Below are 24,166 nucleotides of genomic sequence, written 5' to 3'. Positions count from 1 at the left end.
ATAAGAGTCCATTTAACTGCAGAGGGGCAATGAGCTGCCGGCAGGTGATCTAGATTTACATAGAAAGTAATGGATGGAAATATCTATGGTAGTGAAACAGTGAATTTGAAAGAGTGTAGTTCATCTTTTCACCTTGGGTGGGGGTGGCGCTGTTTTACAGATTGTAACACTAGTAAGTAGAGAGAAATCAGAGTAATGGACCGCCACACGTAGCAATTGGTTTGATACAGTTGAGTTTACTGGTTTCAAGATTGGACAAGATTCAGCCGGAGATGCAGAGCTCACAATAGCTCTGTCACCCCCGGCTGGAGAACGCGTTCTGAATTTTACATGTGATAACAATGGTTTATAAGTCCAGTCTTCACTGATGGTACTCCCTGGGCCCCACACGTATACGCCTCTCTGTGACTTGCATGTTTCAGTCGTAATTTCTGGCCTGACAATTAAGTTTCTGTGAATCTCCACTCCCTGGTACAGATAGTCTCCCTATCTCATCTGTCTCCTGCCCAGGGTGCCCTCTGACCTTGGAATTTATGTCACTGGTCATTCTAAACTTGAAAGCAGTTCTTTGAATGTTATCTTAGGCCCCTCTGTCTGAAACCTGTTTTCCAACTGCCTTTAGTTATACTGGTTAAATGGGCATACATTGTTAATAGAAATAAAATGTTAATAAATTCATACCTAAACTGAATTTATCTTGTTCTATGTTTCAAAGGAAGTGTTCTTGTAAGTGTTGCTGTATTTTTTTATTTATTTTTTTGGACACTGTTTCACCTGTGGTCTTAGCCACCTCTGTATTTTTCTTTTTCTTAAAAATGTACAGCTGAGTTTATTAACTCCAAACTACGGCAGATGAGAGTCAAATCAAGCGTTTGCTTACACAGTCTTTAAAGTTAGCAAAGTTATATAGGAGATAATGTTCAAATCAACCGATTTCTTTTCACACGAGGCTTATTTCATAGTGCAGACTGTCCCCTGGTCCAGGCGCTCTCATTCACTTCTGTTCATGTCAATAGATGGTTTCTCTACCTTTACTGAAAATGAGCTGCTGCCAGTTAGGTTGTGCGTGGGAAACTCTATGGTGGCACAACTTTATTGAGTGTGTGTACCATAAACGAGAAACCTGCAGGGCCCCTGGTCATAATAGTGTGTTCACTTAAACTCAGCCACTGATGATAGGTAAGCTTTCAAATATTAAGCTCCTAGCATTAACTTCTAAATTGCAAAATTAGTCTATTTGATCCCCCTGTATTTGTCAATGTTGTCTATGTTCACTGTACATATACAGCTTAAACCTGTGCTCTATGAACAGCATGCCTTTGGTCAGAAATGTGTAAGAATTGGCATTGATAGAAGAGATATTGAAACGCTAAGTGTAAGCAGAGTGCTCTCTCTTTCTCTCTGTCAGTGTGTGTGTACATGTGTGCCTGTAAACATCTTTGTGTGTGGCTGAGAGAAACATTTTCTGGCGACATATTTTCTAATCAAAATGCAATAGCAGTCTCATTGTTGTTGTGAGATGATGGTATTGCTAATTCATCTCTTGTTGTGAATGAAATTAAATGTTTTTGTCTTGATCTGGGAATATAGGACGATGAAGATGAAATGAATGAATAAAACAGAAAAGCATGAGAAGATGTGCATTTTGTGTGTAACTGGTGTGAATGGAGGAGATGCTTGAGTGAGGACTGCATGGTAGTGCATCAAATGAATTGATCATGGCTTTATAATGTATCTTGTAATGTAGTGTAATCTATTTGTAAGGCACAATTCACTGAATGATTAAATCCAGAAAAAGGATATTTGCTGTTTTTGGCCACAGTTGAACTAATTGCCACATGCTGCATTCCTTTAGTATCTGGTTGATTGCTTCAGCCTTACCCCCATTGCCCCATTGTCACAGAGAGAACCCAGGAGGTTTGGGATTTCCAAGTATGTGCAAATGTTTATGAATGTAACATATTCATGTTTGATCTTGAACTGATCCTTTTGATGTGGACAGCAGATTGATCATGGCTTCACTGCAATCTGAAGTACCTGCCATATCTGTATAGTGTGACTAGCCCATTGTAACCTCTGCCTGGGCATTCCCAGGTGACCAGGGTTAGTGGAGGGGGGGTAATGTTGTCTTAGGGCATCAGGGACAGAATGTGGCCTTAAGGGAGTGGCTGGTGGCAAACGCATAGCAAGGGGTCTTGAGGTACAACACCAAGCACTTTAGAGTAATTGGGGTTCTCTCTTTCTCTTTCTTCTTCTTCTCTTTTCCTCCTGCTGTTTCTCCTCTCCTGGCTTTGAGCGTGGGGATCCTCTCTTTCTCTGCTCTCTTATTCTACCATTCTGTCTCTCCTTCACCATTTCTCTCACTCATTCATTTCAGGTTTGGTTTTTCATCTCAGGTTTTGTTATTTTCTATCTCATGCATCCAGATTTATCTGATGTATTTGGTCATTAAGTGTATTTGGTGTAATTGGCATTCAATCTGTTTATTCACTTGCTACTATTTACAGTAGTACTTATTCATTTGGGTTTTACCTTACATTCTGTTTGACTGATACTTATAATTAGTGCTGTCAGTTTAACGCGTTAACGCAATTAACGGCGTTAACGCAAACCCATTTTAACGCCGTTAATTTTTTTATCGCGAGATTAACGCGATTTTTTTTTTATATAATTTTTTTTTTTTTTTTTTTTTTTTTTTTTTAGATTAATGTTCTTTTTGGCCTTGCAAACTGTGTAGTAGGCTAACGTTACGGGTTGAGTGAATGGTGAGCGCGATACGGCGAAATGGATGATAAAAAGCTTCTGAATGGAAAGTTTACTTTTAAAAGTTGTGTTGTGCAAAAGAAGCGAGCTTCACTGTTGTCTGAAAATGTCAACAGGCAGCTGGCTGAAAGCAAAGAAGTAGTAGGCTTACCTTTTATTGGTAACCTAACTGTTACGGTACATTGTTTCTGAAATAAGAGGCCTGACTGCTATGTTCCCAGCAAACTTGAAAAAAAGAAAATATTAAGCCATTGTTTAACTGCACTATAGGCTGAGTCCTTGTTTACCTGAAATGTGCACTTTATAATTTTATTTTGTACTGCCCTGTTTGGCAATGTTGGTTTTCAATAAAATAAAACATTTGCATAAAGCAAGCCAATCCACTTTTCCATGTTGATAAGGGCATTAAAATAAAAATAAAATGATGGAAAAAATAAATAAAGGAAAGGACATTTAGAATAGATACAAATTTGCGATTAATCGCGATTAATCTTGAGTTAACTATGACATAAATGCGATTAATCGCGATTAAATATTTTAATCGTTTGACAGCACTACTTATAATATTTAAGCTTACTGTTTTACTAAACTGTGTATAGTGCCATTGCATCTAACAATTGGCCTCTATACTGCTTGGTAATATTGAGTAATTGTATTTCCACAGTATTTACCACTGTAATGCTTTCTACTGTCCCATAAGGTTCAGACACATATAAACTTACCTGTCTGGTTGCCTGTGGCTGTGCTTACATAATACATGTAGGTTTTAGTATCAGAAAGTATAGCTGATGAAATCACTATTCAGAGGAAGAAGATGCAAAAATGGCTGGTTTCAGTATATAGATACTTGTAGAAAAAAGGAACAACGCCATGAACATTGATCCCCTCCCACATCAGTGGTATGTAAGGGCTGCAACAGATTACACGCAGGGAAATAATGATGTCTACTTTAAATTAAGATCCTATCTTTAGCTTCAATGGGAGAATACGTGCATTGGATCCTCCTGTATCTGTCTATGTTGTCTACGTTCACTTTGCATATACAGCTTCAATCTGTGCTCTATGAACATCATGCCTTTGGTCAGAAATGTGTGAGTCATTGGCACTGACAGATGAGATGGTGAAACACAAAGGAAGGAGATGCTGTATGGCTGCACTTTGCACCCATTTATGGTCACTTGGCTTTGTCTTGGAACAGACATGTGGCTTTTGACTGGTTGAAGTTGTAGAGTATTTGATGATTGTGCTTACATGGATCTGTGTATGGAATGAGGATCTCTCTGTATCTTTGTGTTCCAGTGCTGATCTTGTATTCTTACTCTGGACATGCTGAAGGTGAGATTCATTCATGTTAGGAAATTGCTTTCAAGATTCTCACATTACAATAAGGATGTATTCACAGATAGTAGGAGGTGTAGATGGTTTTTAGATGTTTGCTTTGCGAAAAAACACGATATTCTTTTTCATTTTATTTTGATAATGGTTTGAATTCATACTCATCAATGCTGCAGTCTCCGGTCTCCTGTCCATCCAACTGATTTATTAGAGATAAATATTTGCCTCTGACACATGTAGACTACAAAGCCAAATCAGGGGGTACAGGTTCGGTATTCTTTGATCAGTGAGATAAATCTAAATCAAGTGCTTGTGATCATATGAGCTTTCATTCCAACTGCTGTAGGTTGACTTGAGTATGCAATTGAGTATTGAGTAGTGAATATTTGCTCTTGGCAAATAAATACTGTAAAGACAATGTGGAGTAAAGTCTGATGCTAACAGCAAAAACGAAATGTCAGCAGATAAGCTGTTATTATTAGTAAAATAAACTAAGCCTACACAGGTAAAAAGGTTTTCCCTTTTCCAATAATGTTGTATCCTTCTTTCTGTGATGATCAGAAGACGATGATGTACTTCCTGCCACGGACCCTGAGCACCATGTGTTAAAGGACAGTGATGACACCTCAGATTCAGGTGATCAAAGTTATTGGATCATTTTGCAAAATGTCCTCTCAACAAAAAAGGACTTTTATGAACTTAACGAATGAACAGATACAAATTTGAAATCTGTGTCTTGATGTGTTTCATGTAATTTGCCTACACAGCTCTGCCTGAAGCTATGGTGACTGTAGTGTCTCCTCACAGTCCATACTACCCTGGAGATAGAGTCACTCTGAGGTGTGACATAGCAGAATACACAGATTGGGATCAGTATGACTGGTATAAAGACAATAAGCAGATATCCGGTCAGAACAGGAAGACCATCATCTCTCTTCCTGATGATGCTGGCCAGTACACATGTGAGGGACGTAGCGGAGGTCGACCACATAATTCTCAGCGCAGTGCCCCCATCTCTATCATTCACACAGGTGAATACAGCCTGATTAAAATAGCTGTTATTAGTGTAAGATCAGTTAACATATTAATGCCTTTATTATGTGATGGTTTTGCTGTTCATCAGATTTGTATGTATTCCCAAAGCCCTGCCCACAGCTACACTGACTGTAAAGCCACAGAGTCCTGTGTTCACTGGACAGAGAGTCACTCTGAAGTGTGTGATAGAGCCTAAGAGAGTCTGGAAGTATAAGTGGTATAAAGACTGGAACAATAATCTCCTTTCTCAGTCTGACACCAGCACACACACCATCACAGTGTCTGAGTCTGATAAGGGTCATTACTGGTGTCAGGGAGAGATGAAAGACAGGCCTGTATCATTACAGATGAGTGGAAGCGTTTATCTTGCTGTTAAAGGTGAGTAACATCTTGAGTGTGTGATTATGTATAGTCTTCATTTGGTCTTTTGGACGGTGACAGCCTCAGAATGTCTTGAGAGTCGTGTTAAGAGTAAAGAAACATTTAGGCTTTCATTGCAGGAAGTACTCAGTGGTGGCAGTGTTGATGAGGGTGTGAATTATTTTGCCTCTACCTCATCTGACATTTGACATCTGTGTCTTGATGTGTTTCATGTCATTTGCCTCCACAGCTCTGCCTGAAGCTACACTGTCTGCAGTGTCTCCTCACAGTCCATACTACCCTGGAGAGACAGTCACTCTGAGGTGTGACATAGCAGAGTACACAGATTGGGATCAGTATGACTGGTATAGAGACAATAATCTGATATCCGGCCAGAACAGGAAGACCATCATCATCTCTCTTCCTGATCATGCTGGCCAGTACACATGTGAGGGACATAGAGGAGTTCAGCCAGAGAAGTCTCAGCGCAGTGCCCCCGTCTCTATCTATCACACAGGTGAATACAGCCTGCTTAAAAATAGCTGAAATTAGTGTAAGATCAGGTAACATAACAATGTCTTTATTATGTAATGATTTTGCTGTTCATCAGCTTTGTGCGTATACATATATATAATATGGTCCTTTGTATATATTTAATGTTAATTCATGTTAAATATGTTAAAGGTGGTCTGTGACACCAGAGCCTGTTTCTTGACTCACACAGTAGGAGTCAATCAGTAAATTAATCTTTGTCTGTTAATGATGTTTTCCTCCACAGCTCTGCCCACAGCTACACTGTCTGTAGTGCATCCTCAGGGTCCATACTACCCTGGAGATGAAGTCACTCTGAGGTGTCACATAGCAGAGTACACAGACTGGTATCGTTATAACTGGTACAGAGGTAGTGACTACTTGCACAATGGGAAAAGTCAAACAAATACCATCTACCTCCCTGATCATGTTGGCCAGTACCACTACACATGTGAGGGACGTAGAGGATATAGACCAACGACTACCCAGCGCAGTGCCCCTGTCTCTATCAGTATCACAGGTGAATACAGCTACAATGATGATATTTAAAATGATCATTTCATCTATTCACTTATACATTTTAATATGATATGAATATTGTCACTGAAGTAAAGAAAAAGTAGAACTGAAGCTGATGAACGTCTCAAGTCCTTATACAGATAGATGGCAAGATTAATGATAGAAAATATGAGGTGTCAAAAGTAGTTATATTACAGTGCAGTTTGATTTCAAAGGTTTCACCTCAACATCAGTCATCATAACATGCCTCACAGCTTTGAAATAGTACAAGGACATGTTTAATACTATGATGCCTAGTTACCAAGGTTGGGCCCACTGCCTGTATCCAGATAGACATGGAACAGTTCACACACTCATTGTCCTTTGCTCCTTCTTCTCTCCATGTGTTCCTCTGCAGCCCTGCCTTTGGCTACACTGACTGTGGAGCCACATAGTCCTGTGTTCACTGGAGAGACAGTCACTCTGAAGTGTGTGATAAAGTCTTACAGTGGCTGGACATACAGGATGTATAAGTGGCCAAGCAGTGCCCCAGTGTCTGAGGGAAACACCTTCACCATCAGAGGAGCTACTGAGTCTGATGAGGGCCTGTACTGGTGTCAGGGGGAGAGGAGAGACAGACCCACAACATCACAAACAAGTACTGGAATAACTCTTTATGTAACAGGTAACCTTGCTGTGTGTGTGTGTGTGTGTGTGTGTGTGTGTGTTTGTGTGTGTGTGTGTGTGTGTGTTTGTGTGTGTGTGTGTGTGTGTGTGTGTGTGTGTGTGTGTGTGTGTGTGTGTGTGTGTGTGTGTGTGTTTGACAATGACTATATTTTATTCTCTTCAGCATCAAAGCCCAAACTCACATTAAGTACAGCCCACCAGCTCCTCAGAGGAGACTCAGTGACTCTGACATGTGAGTTGGGTGTTTCCTCTGGTTTGGTGTTCTACTGGTACAGAGACACACAGACCTCTGATCCTGTGGCACAGACTGATGGAAACTCCTACAGCATCATCTCTGTTAAAGTCTCTGATGGAGGACAGTACTGGTGCAGAGCTGGGAGAGGAGACCCAGTCTATCACACACAGTACAGTGATGCAGTACAGTTGAACATCAAGGGTATGTTTTCTTGGGCTTAAATCTGACCAGTTTTCAAAAGAATGAATTGGCCAAACAAGACAAACACTTAACAGTTCATACCAATTATATTTGGTCATAGTTTATAGCCACCTTTTCTACTGTTTCTGTTTTTTTATATTAATATTGATATTTTAAAAGAAATGATCCTGGGTCATGAAAGGAAAAAGTCCAAAATCTAATGGTGCAAATAATGAGAGAACTCAGTCTACTACAGTCATATATGAGCTTAAGATGAATCTGTCTACTATATATGTCATATATGAGTTGAGATTCGTCTGTCTACTACAGTCATATATGAGCTTAAGATTATTCCCATTGTATCATGTCTCATCCAGGACCTTTGTCCATCAGTCCCCAAAGAGCTCAACACTTTACATCCGAGTCTCTCTCACTGAGCTGTGGGGTTCAGGGCAATTCTACTGGATGGAAAATAAGATGGTTATCAGGAAGAGGGGGGAATGCAAAGTGTCCCACTGACTGGAGATCAGAAAAAGAATCCACCTGCAGCACCAGATCAGCATCTTCATCAGACAGTGGGGTTTACTGGTGTCAGTCTGCGTCTGGAGAGCAGAGTGATCCTGTCAACATCACAGTGCATGGTAAAAGAACAAATCACTATCAACTGCTAAGAGATTCAACTGTTAGTAGTGGTCCACAGCTTATGATGTCCCTCATGTGTTAATGTTCATGCTGACTGTTAGTAGTGGTCCATAGTTTATGATGTCCCTCATGTGTTAATGTTCATGCTGACTGTTAGTAGTGGTCCACAGCTTATGATGTCCCTCATGTGTTAATGTTCATGCTGACTCTTCAGATGGAGATGTGATCCTGGATAGTCCTGTCAGTCCTGTGACTGAGGGAGATCCTCTGACCCTGCTCTGCAGATTCCGTAACACAACATCAGTCAACACCACTGACTTCTATAGAGATGGGACTCTCTTCAGCACCTCCAGCACAGGGCAGATGACCATCCCAGCAGTCTCAAAGTCACATGAGGGACTCTTTAAGTGCAGATCCCCGGAGAGAGGAGAGTCGCCGGAGAGCTGGGTCACAGTCAGAGGTAGATGTCATCAAATCATCTTTCCAAACAAAGCTTAGTGATGAGGTCTCTGCTGATGCATCTATCACTCTATGCCCACAGGTCTTCCTCAACCTACAGTGTCTGTAGAGACTCATACAGAACAGGAGCAAAGTAATATGCTTTATCTCTTTTATCATTTGAATTATCTCCATAATCCTCTGCATCTCTATTCTGCATTATCCCTCTCTCTCTCTATCTCACACACACACTCACACACACAGACAGATTTGGGTGACTACTCTGTCTTTCCACAGAACCAGTGTCAGACTCTGGCTCGTTCATCCTGATAGCAGTGGGAGTGGTGGTGGGAATGTTCTTCTTGGCCTTTTTAGTTTTCTGTCTGCATCGCTCAAAATATCTCACAGGTAAAACACAAGAATCTCACCTACTTTTAGACACAAGTAAGGTTATCAAATAAAAATGTAATCTAAACACAATTCAATTGAAATCTAACTCCTTGAAATCACATTATTTCACACAATCCCTGTATGGAGACATTTTGTTGTTTGTTGTTTGCAGGTCTTTGTTTGACAACTACCGCAACGTGAGAAACAATCTGCCTATATTATTTATATGGACTTCATCAGTCATACATCATCACTTTGACAGACATGACAGACAGATCTGTGTGTCCCTGTAGAGACCAGCAGCAGCAGCAGCAGCAGCAGATGAGCACCAATCACAGTTCAGACCAGGACCAGAGTCAGTCTGCAGGAAGAGGGGGGTCTGAGTCAGAGTATATGCCTCTGCAGATGAGTAAGATTGACTCTTTTGGTACTGTGTATGGTGTATGTGTTATATATGATAATGTATTGGTTTTCTTATTAATTTCCTGCCACAAGTCAGACAAGTCATTCTTGTTAAAACAATTAGAGCAAACTAAAATTATGGGATGAACAGTTGTCATTGGATGGTGAGGTGAGGTGTGGTTACTAGAGCATCTTAGTTATAGGAATGAATCTCTCTCAATGTAATCATTTTAATCTATTTCTCCCCATAGGAAGTACAGATGTCTATGACACCATCACACCCCTATATATGCCACTGCAGAGAGGTCAGTGTGTTCATATTCTCAAATATCTGGACAGATTGATTTAGCACTTTGTGCAATATTATGCGTTTATTGTTGTTTGTCATTTCTATCTGAGACAGGTGCTACAGATGTCTATGATACAATTAAATCATCCAAGGAAGAAGGTATGACAATTGCTAAACATCTAAATTAACTATTTTTCTACCATTTTCACAAGCTTTTACACTAACAAACTACTGGTACTGGGAAATTAATAATGTTATCCAAAGTTTTCCATGTATTATACAGATTTGTTTCATAACCGGTTTGGATATCGAAAATGCATATAACATTTTAAAGTGATTATTGTAATGTAATGTAATAGACCTGACATTGACAATCTCACAAAAAGCTTTTTAATTAAAAGTTGAACTAGAGTGTATGAAGACAATCCTCCTAACTTCTGTCTTCTTCTCTAGATGATGAGGAAGAATATGATGATGTGGTTCCCTCCGACACTAGAGCAGAGGAACATGTGTAACTGAGGAAAAGAAAGGGAGAGGTAAGAGCAGGCCACCGTAGGCCTGAATAAAATTTCCAATGAATATGTGGAAGTTATGCAATGCATGTTAACATATCAGTATAGGTATTTGCTGAATGATGAATTATAAAAGCAATGTGTAAAATATGTATATTATATCAGTTATTTTGGAGGCAATTAAACTCTATTTGTTTTCCTTTTAGATGATATGCTTTAAGATCTGTAAAGCTCCATGTACCGGTTACCAAGGCGTAGGACTTCCCTAACGTCCAAGAGGGTCACGGCTGTTTTTGCTTCTGCTTTTTAGTTTTATGCCTTTGAGCATCTATTTTAAATCTATACATTTGTGTTCTGAATGTGTTTTCTAAGGCAATGCCATTTGCTCAAATGGGACCATGTGTGTGGTTTGTAAAATACCTGTACAAGTGCAATGTATTCATTTCTCTCTATGGGACAACACCACCAAGTTTTTAACTTGTTGCACATTGTATATATGTATTTTAACATAATGACATACATGTATGAATATACTTGTAAAGGTTTGATTACATTTTCTAATTAATCCTTAATTTTAGCTGTGTTAAGTTTGTGAATGGCTGTGTTTAACTCACATAAGATATGCTAGGTGGCACCAATTAGCTTTTGTGTTAATGTAAGTATTTGCATATTGCTCAACATCAAAACAAAAGTTTTCATCTTCTGTAGACCTTTAACTTCATAAACCTTATACATTTTTTCAAATGTTTCTGTATTTAAATACATTTTTTACATGATGACTGTTTTTTATACTAATGTCTTATATATTTATGTTGTAAATTGGAAATAAAATGATTGAGAGATGCTGTTCCATCTCTCCCCCTGACACCAGTACTCAGCCTGGTCAGACTCTGTGGCCCCTCTGATGGTGAGGGTGTTCCCACCTTTGCTCTCGTCATCTGAGGGAAATGTCTCAGTCTGTGGGCTGCCTTTAAACCACGTGTAGTTCCAGTCACTGGGAGAGGCAGTCATACACTCCAGAGTGACGGGAATATGGGGCTGTGGACATTTTGGGCAGGCCTGTGAAAGATGTAACAAGAGAGGGGTGGGAAGATAAGATGACTGTACTTGACTCAATAATGAGGATTTAAAGAACACAGAGAGCGCAAAATAAGTTCCAAGAAAGAAATTGAACAAATTCCAGGAAAGATATCAGACCGATACAATAACGTTATCAGAAACACACACGACTAGACCTACACAATAAAATAGCACACGGTGTCGTATCAGTTCAGCTGGAGAGATGTAAGGAAATGGCCCAGCCCACCTGACACAGTCAGCTTGATTGCCTCACTGGTCTGTGAGTGTTGGGAGTCACTCTTGCGTGTTCCCCTGCAGGTGTAGTCTCCGCTGTCAGCCTCCTGCTCGTCACTGATCTGGCTGTGGCCCACGTAGCCCCTCTTGTACCAGCTGTACCTCCACTCTGCTGCAGCCTCTCCGTCCTGAACATGGCACTGCAGAGAGACCACCTCTCCACTGAAGATCTCCATGTCTTTAGGTGTCAGAATCGCCACAGTCTGGGGTCGCTCTGTTAAACAGAACACAGCCATCACATTTCAAATCATATAGTAATAAAACAGAAATATAAACAATATTGAACACAAAACAATTATTACAAGACATAAGTTTATAGTCAAAATATATATAGACAGATATAATATAAAGTTACTACATATACATATAGTTACTTATAACGGCAGCAAAATATACTGAACTCACCTGCTACAGTTAGGGTCACAGATTCACAGGCTTGGGAGAACTTGTAGTCACTTTTCCTCAGACCAGTGCAGGTGTACTTGTCGCTGTGGGATTGATAAATGAAACAATTGTGTTCAATACTACAGCCTACGAGTAAGCCTTTTTTGGTGGTAGTGGGATAGTGATGATGTCTTTTTCATGAACGGTGAAGACACTGACTTGACAATGACACTGACTGACAAGTATTACAGCATCGCTAATCTCAGAGAACACAGAGTCAACTTTCCTCATGCCCAAACAGGCATACTCGCCACTGTCAGATTCATCCACCGGACCCACGTTCTTATACTCGTTACTCTCGCTCCAGGACTTGGATGGGTTCAGCTCCTCCTCGTCTTTGTACCAGATGTACTCCCAGTCGGTGGATGGCTCTCCTGGGATGTGGCATCTGAACAACACTGTGTCTCTTCTGAATAGCTTTGTCCAGTTTGGCTTGAGGATGACACCAGCCTTTTGTCTCACTGTGCAAATGAAGAGCAATGAGCTGTCACTCCAATCACACAGGACAATAAACCAGGGGGTAATACTGTGAGGCCTAGAATTTATTTTTTTGCAATTGTCAATACAGGTATGGGACTTTGTAAATGTTCTGAAATGTTTCTAGTGAGAAAAATAAAGAAAATGCTGGTCTGATGTTAGCAAAAAGGTGTTAAAATGTAACATTTTAACTCAAATGTAAAAGTAATGTACGAAATGATATTAACACAAAATACAGATGACAATGAAGAACGAAGATGGATACTATGTAAAGAATCAGTAGTAGAGATCTTCAGAGATCAATCATTCATTCATTCATTCATCTTTCACTGACATTCCATGTTCCCATATTGTATCACTGAACTGAACACTGAATCACAAATCAAAAAGGGATAAAAAGAGAAAAACAAAGACAATGGCCCTCATTCTCGAACATTTTCTGAAGTTTCTTCTGAAATGTTTCTTACGGGCTTCGGAAAAACAACGTAAGCAAAAGACATCCGCCAAATTCATGCACGCTTGAAAATGTGGTCCTACGCAGCAGAAGTTTTCTGGGCTGTGCTCCCCCCGGAAGAGTTTTCTTAAATTGAAAGCGCGTTCTCGTGCTCCTGAATTTGCATACATACACGCCCTTCCAGCTCCTTATAAGGGCACGCAACCGTAGTGACGTGTGCAGTCGGAATCGACCGAATCTACACGAAAGCAACTCGTAAACGAGTCATGTCAAAGCGGAAAGCGATCACCCTCGAGTAAACGCAGATCTAACTTCAACTATATATGTCTATGACTTGAACGGTGCAGAGATGGACTGTTGCAGGATGTAGATGTGTCCATTCTATTCCACTATAGCTATATCAACGTAATTGAGTTTAGTGCTTATTTATTTATTCACTTACATTTGCAGTGTTCGTGTACATTACATTTAGTCATTTAGCAGACACTTTTGTCCAAAGCGACGTACAAGGGATAGAACAGTCAAGCTACGAGCAATAGAGACCTAGTGTAACAATACATACTACTTTACATAAGAAATAGAAAAACGAAATAAAAACGAAGTGCAGGAATGTAACTGCTATAAGTGCAAGTTAAGCACTAGTCGAAGTGCCAGTTAGGAAGGGAGGTGCTCTCTGAAGAGTTGGGCCTTCAAAAGCTTCTTAAAGGTAGAGAGGGACGTGCCTGCTCTGGTAGTGCTAGGCAGTTCGTTCCACCAACGTGGAACTACTTGAAAATTCTGGATTGCCGTACTTGCACAGACGGCAGTGCCAAACGACGCTCACTAGACGAGCGCAGCATTCCGGTGTAGTGCTTTTATTTATTTTATGACATCACAGTGCCTCGTAGAATCATGACTATAGGCCTACATGTGAAACGTAATTGTTAATGATACTTTAATCCGAGGATCTGTAGAGTTGATGTGAACGCAATCACCAACGATTTCTCACAAATTCATTAACACGGAGAGTTTTCTTAAATGCGATTCCCCAAAAAACCACAAGATGGCCCACGGGGCCATCTTGTGGTTTTTTAAGGAATCGCATTTGAGAAAACTCTGGCCGAGTTACGACTGCTATTTCGAGTTCGGAAAGTCTTCTGAAGTTCAGAGCAAATCCCAGATGAGAACTTTCATGAATGCCAAATGTTGTCCTAAATCCAATTCCTCTTGAATTCCTCTTAAATTCCTCTTAAATTCTTCTTAACTGCGTTCGAGAATGAGGCCCAATGTGTGTTGCTGTTACAAAGGGTCTCTATCACATCACTGATGAATTAATCAGACTTAACTGAACAACGACTACTGTGTCGGGAATGTTATACCCCTTAGACTGTTTTAGAAGATGTGGCCAGAAAGTGTAATGATGAACGCCTACTGAAAACTGAATCTGAATGAATTAATGGACAAAGTTTCTCTCTGTGTGTATTATGTGTTATATCCAACCATATGTGTGTTTTACCCAATCTTGACATGGCACCTGTGTTGAAATTTAGACCCTCGTCACCAATAAACACTCTGATTTGGACTGATCACATCAAGCCAAAATCAATGAATGACAAAGGATTTAAAGATCTCTTGAGGCGTAACCCCAAGAGGATGTGGTTTGACACATTCACATTTGAGCAAACCCACATTGCCAAAGGAAGGAGTCTAAAGAAAAAACCTGACCTTTCACTTCCTGTTTGTGGTGTGTCTTGGTCTGAAGTTTCTTTTCTTCTTTGCAGACACTTCTGGGTTAACCACAGAGGTATAATGAAAACCTATCATCCTAAACATGTGTTCAAGTGTGACTGATTCAGCTCATTGATTTCATGATTTTTAGAAAAAAAGTTTATTGAATCCAAGTGAAAATTCAGCATACAAAAATATACTCTGATTTTATATTTGAATATAATTCTGAATATGAGACCAAATATTGGAACAATATATTATCCTATTTTGCAATACACACACACACACAATATAGACACACACACTTGCACCAAACCAAAATATAAACAAGCACTGATAGGCATATTAAATCACATAGACAAACACTTCTGAACACATTTGAAAAAGATTTCAAAATATTTTGATCAAGCTGCCTCCTTAACTGTTAAATTAAAACACAGTAATCTCTACATAGGAAATATCTGTTCTACATACTTTGAGACTGTAGGTACAATTAACATGCATATAAGCTCCAGCAATTCATAAAAACACTCTTTTTTTAGACGTTAAGGTTGAAATCGACATGAACTTGCCTTCATCTAGAGTCCAGGGTCACAACGTCACGATAGCCTAATGATCCAGACAACAACCTCTTTGGGTTTTCATTATACACAGGAAATACTCTCCTTCTAAAACCACGAGGCTTAACTTATGGCAGGGATAAAGGGTGACAGTATTATGGAAATACTCTCCTTTTAACACCACAAGGTTTAACTTATGGCAGGGATAAAGGGTGACAGTATTATGGAAATACTCTCCTTTTAACACCACAAGGTTTAACTTATGGCAATGATACATAGAAACATCACAAGAAAAATGTAATACAGTATGTTCCTGTTTACACAGTTTCCCGGGGCTATTGTAGCATTCAGTCAAAGATGATAAACATGTATTATACTAAAGTACCAGAAAGACACTCAGCACAGGGAAGGAATAACTCTGGCAGTGCAGTCACTGTGCTTCTCACTAACACAACCTGTTGATACCCGTTACTTCTGGTTAAATGATGTTTATGGGTGCATGGCTCTTGATCATGATGTTGATCTCACACATCCAGGCTTTGCTACTTCATCAGTGTGCAGTTGGAGTCACTTGAAGTGAACCTGTGTTATTGTCAAGCATCTGTGAACAAGATACATTGAGAAACGGTAAAGAGACATGCACTTCTACTGTGAACAGAGGACACTGTAAACTACAACCACATAAGAAAAAGATATACAGTATATTTACTTTTGTTTCCAGGTTTTTTGGCTCCCTTTCTAACTTGAGCATACGTTGCATCACTGGACCCTCCATCTGAAACATAATTAATATAATGAATTAGTGGGTCATTTTCAGAAACATTTCTAAATAACGTAAAGTTATTCTTAAATTATAATGGGATACTTTCAATTCCCTCCTAATTACTTTTGTATAAACTCTTTAATTTGTCATTTGCTTTGCTCTTTTGTGCCATGATCACAACACATCTTTGTTCTTTTGTGCCACCATGACATCTTTCAACCACTATCATGGAAGTTTAGGACACACACTACATTACCTGATGAGCACCCGGGCTGGACAGAAGAGTAAATACAATCTTCTTTAGAGGACGTGGGTTTGGCTTAAAAAGAAGAGATACCAGCTGTTATCTACTTGCAGTCATCATGTCTGCAGCAAAGCATGTATGTGAGAGATTCATGTTAACGCAAAAGTGAGGAGTTTTGGTCTAAAAGTAGCAGGATAACCTAAAGGGCATATACAAATCATGCACTGCACACTACTGCACAGCTGCCACTGATAAAGGCTTCCTAACATACTAACTGGTCTCTTGTGCTGATATAGTTGGCGATGTTGTGCAGTGAAGGCTTTTCCTCAGATTCCAAGGGGTTTCTGATTTGGACCACAGAACTACATAGTGCGTAACCTGGGCGGCTAGTAGGCATGTTTGTCTTGTTCATTTTAAAATGAGATGCCAATAATAACATACCTCAAAAAGTGTTAAATTGATGCACACTGTTGCTTTAAACATCAGAGATCTGACTTACCTCTGTTCGCCTGTGGCTTCATCTTAATCTGTACATCAGCATATGTGACATCACTGGGGCCAGCTAAGTCTTCATATTAGAAAAGAAAGCCTCCTTAGTACAGCTTAACATGGTGGTCTTACTGAAGATTTTTTTTCAACAACTCTCTGAAAATGCTTTGAACTTGTAATACAAGTGGCACAGGGGAAACAAAGCACTAACAGCATCACTGGGTCCAGCCCCATCTCCATCTGAGACTGCAGACACTCCATGACCAGAGAGATAACACTAGCATGTTTGTGTTCTCTTCATGTAAATGTGACGAAAAGAGATAAACACCATGTGTCTTCTTTTGGGGGAAAAAAGGTGTGATGATGACACACAAGAAACAAACCAGAACAAATCCTGATGTGGAATTCAGTAATAAACATGTGAGCTTTTGATGGGAACAGTGAAGATCACATTGCACTGGCTCAGACATTAAACTCAAATAATGCTATTAATTATACCTGGTTTCTTCACTGGCTCAGACATTAAACTCAAATACTGTTTTTAATTATACCTGGTTTCTTCACTGGCTCAGACATTAAACTCAAATAATGCTATTAATTATACCTGGTTTCTTCACTGGCTTCAGGAGTGAATACAGGGTGTCTGACTTTGTTGCACCTGCAGTTTAAAAACAAAACAAAAACAGGGATAATCACACAACGGATGGCTTATCTATGCTACTGTCTCAATCACAAAATACCAATCAGCTTTCTTTACCAAGCACAAAGTGTATGTTTCACAAACAGACCTTCTTTCTTTTTCCTCTCTGCATCCATCTTCTTCAGCTCAATCTGGGCGTAGACCACGTCACTGGTTCCAGCCACAGCTCCACCTAGTTAAAGGTACAAAAAATTAGTTCTGTCCCCGTTTGCAGTTCTGCTTTACTCTGCTTCAATAATATCTCCTATAATTGCAACAGGTTGCCAAGGGAGTCATGGGTCGACTCGATACCAAACACTACTGCCATGACCAGCGTACAATGAAAACACACACACATGTACACTCCTGTCATGACCAGTGTACAATGATAACACACACACATGTACACTCCAACTCTGCTCCATTTATGATGAGGTTCCTTCCTCAGGAAAACATTCATGATTTAAGATGACCCAACATAGAATAAGAGACATGTAGACACTGACCACAATCTCTTACCTGAAACTGGTCTTTGATGGGAGGTTGAACTGGGGCTGTTGTTCTGCTGCTGACCACTAGAGGAAGAAAGAGATCTTCTCATGAGGAAAACAGGAAATTATTTGTTTACCTATGGCATGGATGGGCAGTACATACATGATAAATGTATTTAAAATATATATTTCTGTGTGAGGTGCCTAATAAAAATGGTTATGCAATTTGCCTCAAAATAGTATAGTGTTCAGTATTTTATAACACAGAAAACATTTCCCCCAAAACTGTAAACATCATGATGTCACATGTGTGCATCTGCATGCCTCTTTGGGAGACAGAACGGTGTGATGAGCACTTTGCCCATGCTTGATTAAGACACATGTCACGTGAAAGTGAAAGATCGATGTCTCATTCGTCTTCTCTGATTCAGTGTAAAGGCCAACTTTTAGTACAGGGAACAAGATCAGCTCAACACAAACTGACATTAAAGGGACTAAATTAGTGTGTGGTAGGGCGGTGTACACCATGTCACCTGCATGAATTTTGAAAAGGGAGGAGACACTGGAAGTTTAGGAAAAGAAAGGGAGAGCAAATCCATACAAATCCACACAATTTGACTCAGTCAGTAAAGCAGGGTTAAGGAATCACTAAACAAGTCTCAGCAACCCATTTATAAAATGTAACGTGAAGAACAAAAAACGTACAGGTTTGGTGTCACTGAAACTGAATATCAGGAGAGAGAGTTTTAGAAGTCATTGTTATGTCACATGTTCTTTTAAAACTAAAAACAGTCTGTTTATTTACACTGAATACATTAAATGTGTCAGGTGCATCACTGAAATGAATTCCAGATTAACGTATTGCTCTTCTCTTACCTTTGACCTTGCGGGAGCGATACAGCAGGACTAGTAAAATGACCAGAGCAAAGGCTATAAGCAGTCCAACCACTACGCCCACTGCTACCACCAAACTAGAGGACTCAGAATCTGAAACTTCAAACACAACAACACACATCAACATGGCTTCACTGAAAATCTAATTCCATTGATGAAAACCAATACATATCTACTAACCTTTCCGACCTCTGACTGACCCAGCTCTCTGGTGACTCTCCTTTCTCTGGGTTCCTGCACCTATAGACTCCTTCATGTGATTCTGAGACTGCAGGGATGGTCATCTCCCCTGTGGTGAAGGTCTGGAGGAGTGTCCCATTTTTATAGAAGTCAGCACTGATGTTTGATGGCTGACGGCGATATCTACAGCGCAGGGTCAGAGGATCTCCCTCAGTCACAGGATGGGCAGGACTCTCCAGGATCACATTACCAGCTGTATACAGAGGCTCAGTTAGCCCTCCTATTATGTTCAAATTTTACCCACATCTATTATGCTTGGGGTCAATTTGACCCCAGCAATTTAAACCTCCAAAAAATTATTATAATATTTTTTTTTTACCCAAGTTTATGTGTCAGGTACTTTAGGTTTGTTTGTTGACTACCTAAATAGCCCTTAAAAATAAAACAATATCCCCACCCACTCCCTTTATACATCCAGAATACATGTTACGCGACTATGGAGAAATATGCAGATCCCCATAAAATCTCACTGATTGACCTAAAATTGGAAAGAGATGTCTTTCTGGTGTTTTTATGGCTTTATATTATTTCTAAGTACATATTGTTGTTATCTATGACATTTGGAATAAAAAACTATTTCTTTTATCAAGAAAAGTAACAATGTGATGAAAAAAGTTGATATTTCTTATATATTTTATACAATTAAAACAGCCTGGGGTCAAATTGACCCCAAACAACACCTATGCGTAAAGTATGTGTACAGGACATTGAAAACATATCATCATGTTAATTTTGTGTTTACCCAGTTGTCCCCATTAAATTAGGAAAAGTCATTAAATATGAAGCAAAACAAATTATGTCAAACATTTATTTAGAGACGTTAAACATTGAATGGGGTCAAATTGACCCCAAACATAATAGGAGGGTTAGGTAATTTATTAACATAGTCAGTCTACCAACAGCACTTAAAGTTTCACATTTCAGATGATTCACAAGTGTCCTGACAAATTATGAACAATTCCTTCACTGCCGAACCACCACGAGGAAATATGAATCAAATAAATTATATTTAAAATCACAGAATGTATTATACTAAAAAGAAGCAATACTACACATGTCCAGACATTATCAAATGATGCCTGATTACACTCACTGTGCACTGTGACAGGATCACTCTGCTCTCCAGACTCAGACTGACACCAGTAAACTCCACTGTCTGATGATGATGCTGAGCTGATGCTGCAGGTGGATCCTGTTTCTGATCTCCAGAGAGTGGGACACTTTGATATCCCTCCTCTGCCTGTGAACCACCTCAGTCTCCATCCAGTAGAGTTGCCCTGAACCCCACACCTCAGTGAGAGAGACTCGGATGTAAAGATCTGGGTCCAGTTTGAGTGGATGATCACAGAAGCTGGAGGGGACACACCTGAGACAGACAGTAAAAACAAACAGGCAGAAATAAAAGTCCCCAAGAGACACTCTGCATCCTGAAACTGGATACCTGGTTCTACACATAGAGAGAGTTTATCTCACCTGTGACCCAGAGTGGCTGAGGTTGGCTGAACTCTGTGTGATAGGCTGGCTCTCCTCTCTCTCCTTTGCACACATAAACCCCTGTGTGTCTAAGAGCAGCTGGGCTGAGAGTGTAGGAGCCTTCAGCTCCACTGATGCTGTCTGAGACCAGCTGTAGAGAATATCTTCTTTTTTCATATACCAACTCAGGACTGTAGGGGGCAGTCTTGTACCAGTGGAATCTCCAGCCTGTAGTGGAGCCTCTAACCTCACAGCTCAGAGTCACTGAGTCTCCTTCAGTCAGCCACATCTGTGAAAGGGAACCCAGAACTGCCTGGGCTTTCTCTGTTTAAGAAGAATAGAAAGTTGTAAATGCACCACAGCTTCCACAGGTATGGCCCTCAGATATGATAAAGCAATAGATGTGTAATGTGTAACATAATGTGTAATGTAAAATGTCTTTACAAATGAAATCAGTATGAATAACATTAGTAAATAAAAGAGACATGTAATGTGGACAGTAAATTAAAATGAAAATAATCACATACTGACCCGAAGAAACTGTAATACCAACAGCAGCACTTTCTTCTGATTCTTTTGTATCACGTTTCCTTTGTCCTTTACAAGTATAGTTACCATTTTGGGATGGACTGATTTCATGTTCCTTTTCAGACTTAGAGACTCCATTCCTAAACCAGCTGTACTCCCAGTCACTGCTCTCCCCACTCTTTATGTCACATCTGAGAGAGACCCTTTCTCCACTGAAGAACTCTGTCCAGTTTGATTTAAGGGTAACAGTGGCTTTTGGTCTTTCTGTCAAGGAAGAATAAAATTCAGAGTTATTTTTTGATAATTTCTTTTTTAACATATATTGCATTTTCATAGGTAACCTACATAACAAAATCTGTCTTCATTTTCAAACATTCTGCAAGAAAGCATGCATATAATAAAATACAGTGAAACATAGAACTTGCACTAAGCTTAAGAATATAGTCAGGTATTTTATAATCTCCATATATCCTATTACAGTAATGAAACAAACTAACCTGTAACCTTTATCTCAACTTCATCACTGTACTGTGTGTGATAGACTGGGTCTCCTCTCCCAGCTCTGCACCAGTACTGTCCTCCATCAGAGACTTTAACAGAGATGATGCTGTAGGAGTTTCCATCAGTCTGGGCCACAGGATCAGAGGTCTGTGTGTCTCTGTACCAGTAGAACACCAAACCAGAGGAAACACCCAACTCACATGTCAGAGTCACTGAGTCTCCTGTGAGGAGCTGGTGGCCTGGTCTTAATGTGAGTTTGGGCTTTGATGCTGAAGAGAATGAAACAGTCATTGTCAAACACATCTAAACATAGTGAGACATGGACACACACACACACACACACACACACACACACACACACACACGTTACATCAATAGGTATTCTACTGCTTGGTTGTGATGCTGTCTCTCCTCTCCCCCTGACACCAGTACTGGCCCTTATGAGACTCCGTAGCTCCTCTGATGGTGAAGGTGTTTCCCTCAGACACTGGGGCACTGCTTAACCCTTTATACCACTTATATGTCCATCCACTGAGAGACTTTATCACACACTTCAGAGTGACTGTCTCTCCAGTGAACACAGGACTATGTGGCTCCACAGTCAGTGTAGCCAAAGGCAGGGCTGCAGAGGAACACATGGAGAGAAGAAGGAGCAAAGGACAATGAGTGTGTGAACTGTTCCATGTCTATCTGGATACAGGCATTGGACCCAACCTTGGTAGCTAGGCATCATAGTATTAAACATGTCCTTGAACTATTTCACAGCTGTGAGGCATGTTATGATGACTGATGTTGAGGTGAAACCTTTGAAATAAAACTGCATTCTAATATAACAATTACTTTGACACTTCAAATTTTCTATCATTAATCTTGGCATGTATCTGTATAAGAACTTAATGTTTAAAGGCTTTAGTACTACTTTTTCTTTACCTCAGAGACAATATTTATAAGTTAATAGATGTAATTATCATTATAAATATTATCATTGTAGCTGTATTCACCTGTGACAGTGATGGAGATAGGTGCACTGAGCTGGGAAGTCGTTGGTCTAGATCCTCTACGTCCTGCACATGTGTACTGGTACAGGCCAACATCAACATGGAGGTAGATGGCGGTTTGACTTTTCTGAGAAGGAATGTAGTAACTACCTCTGTACCAGTAATACAGATACCAGTCTGTGTACTCTGCTATGTCACACCTCAGAGTGACTTCATCTCCAGGGTAGTATGGACCCTGAGGAGGCTCTACAGACAGTGTAGCTGTGGGCAGAGCTGTGGAGGAAAACATCATTAACAGACAAAGATTAATTTACTGACTGACTCCTACTGTGTGAGTCAAGAAACTCACACAGGACTCTGTGGCTCTACAGTCAGTGTAGCTGTGGGCAGGGCTATGGGGATATACTCATAGCTGATGAACAGCAAAACCATCACATAATAAAGGCATTGTTATGTTAACTGATCTTACTCATTTCAGCTATTTTAAGCAGGCTGTATTCACCTGTGTGAAAGATAGACGGGGGCACTGCGCTGAGACTTCTTTGGTCGACCTCCTCTACGTCCCTCACATGTGTACTGGCCAGCATCATCAGGAAGAGAGATGAGGATGGTCTTCTTGGTCTGGCTGGATATCTGATTATTGTATTTATACCAGTCATACCGATACCAGCCTGTGTACTCTGCTATGTCACACCTCAGAGTGACGTCATCTCCAGGGTAGTATGGACTGTGAGGAGACACTACATTCACCATAGCTTCAGGCAGAGCTGTGGAGGCAGATTACATGAAACACATCAAGACACATAATTAAAATGTCAGATGAGGTACAAGTAAAATGGTAAAATATCAATATCAGGTTGGTGTATCACACACACACACAACCACACACACACACACACACACCGCAAGGTTACCTGTTACGTCAAGAGTTATTCTACTGCTTGTTTGTGATGCTGTGGGTCTGTCTCTTCTCTTCCCCTGACACCAGTACTGGCCCTTATTAGACTGAGCAGCTATGATGTTGAAGGTGTTCCCCTCAGACACTGGGGCACTGCTTGGCCACTTATACATCATGTATGTCCAGTCACTGAGAGACTCTATCACACACCTCAGAGTGACTGTCTCTCCAGTGAACACAGGACTATGTGGCTCCACAGTCAGTGTAGCCAAAGGCAGGGCTGCAGAGGAACACATGGAGAGAAGAAGGAGCAAAGGACAATGAGTGTGTGAACTGTTCCATGTCTATCTGGATACAGGCATTGGGCCCAACCTTAGTAACTAGGCATCATAGTATTAAACATGTCCTTTTACTATTTCATAGCTGTGAGGCATGTTATGATGACTGATGTTGAGGTGATACCTTTTAAATAAAACTGTATTGTAATATAACAGCTTTTGACACTTACCATTTTCTATCATTAATCTTGGCATGTATCTGTATAAGGACTTGAGATGTTTATAAGCTTAAGTTCTACTTTTTCTTTACCTCAGAGACAATATTCATAGCCATATTAAAATGTATAAGTAAATAGATGAAATCATCATTGTAGCTGTAATCACCTGTTATATTGATA

General features: G+C 40.1%; 2 protein-coding genes and 1 long non-coding RNA gene across 3 annotated transcripts in view; 1 reads left to right on the top strand and 2 right to left on the bottom strand.

The window, feature by feature from the left end:
- The window catches only part of LOC105896014 (basement membrane-specific heparan sulfate proteoglycan core protein-like), a 35,121-nt gene extending 24,816 nt beyond the window's left edge, over positions 1 to 10,305 (top strand). Inside the window, exons 4-12 of the mRNA XM_042710551.1 lie at positions 8,002 to 8,265; positions 8,481 to 8,726; positions 8,808 to 8,858; positions 9,002 to 9,112; positions 9,267 to 9,291; positions 9,388 to 9,503; positions 9,748 to 9,801; positions 9,900 to 9,944; positions 10,239 to 10,305. Of these exons, the coding sequence (XP_042566485.1) occupies positions 8,002 to 8,265; positions 8,481 to 8,726; positions 8,808 to 8,858; positions 9,002 to 9,112; positions 9,267 to 9,291; positions 9,388 to 9,503; positions 9,748 to 9,801; positions 9,900 to 9,944; positions 10,239 to 10,300 (974 nt within the window). The 3' untranslated portion in view covers positions 10,301 to 10,305. The remainder of the gene's footprint in view (positions 1 to 8,001; positions 8,266 to 8,480; positions 8,727 to 8,807; positions 8,859 to 9,001; positions 9,113 to 9,266; positions 9,292 to 9,387; positions 9,504 to 9,747; positions 9,802 to 9,899; positions 9,945 to 10,238) is intronic.
- Positions 10,306 to 12,076: 1,771 nt separating this feature from the next.
- On the bottom strand, positions 12,077 to 24,011 carry LOC122133719 (basement membrane-specific heparan sulfate proteoglycan core protein-like). The gene is made up of 17 exons (XM_042710398.1): positions 23,999 to 24,011; positions 23,507 to 23,770; positions 23,162 to 23,359; positions 22,596 to 22,865; positions 22,019 to 22,216; positions 21,591 to 21,863; positions 21,097 to 21,357; positions 20,566 to 20,889; positions 20,186 to 20,458; positions 19,033 to 19,285; positions 18,835 to 18,950; positions 18,664 to 18,682; positions 17,987 to 18,042; positions 17,577 to 17,660; positions 17,393 to 17,446; positions 16,799 to 16,867; positions 12,077 to 12,555 (listed from the first exon to the last, which is right to left on the bottom strand). The coding sequence occupies exons 1-17, from the start codon at positions 24,009 to 24,011 to the stop codon at positions 12,182 to 12,184; spliced, it is 3,099 nt and encodes a 1,032-aa protein (XP_042566332.1). The 3' UTR covers positions 12,077 to 12,181.
- On the bottom strand, positions 15,553 to 16,376 carry LOC116224533. The gene is made up of 3 exons (XR_004165617.2): positions 16,312 to 16,376; positions 16,002 to 16,067; positions 15,553 to 15,893 (listed from the first exon to the last, which is right to left on the bottom strand). It is a non-coding gene; the product is annotated as an uncharacterized LOC116224533 (long non-coding RNA).
- Positions 24,012 to 24,166: the final 155 nt, after the last annotated feature.

The sequence above is a fragment of the Clupea harengus genome, chromosome 18 (assembly GCF_900700415.2).
Source record: "Clupea harengus chromosome 18, Ch_v2.0.2, whole genome shotgun sequence".
Taxonomy (NCBI): domain Eukaryota; kingdom Metazoa; phylum Chordata; class Actinopteri; order Clupeiformes; family Clupeidae; genus Clupea; species Clupea harengus.
Note: the sequence above shows the minus strand (reverse complement) of the source record. Positions and strands in the feature narration are given on the sequence as shown.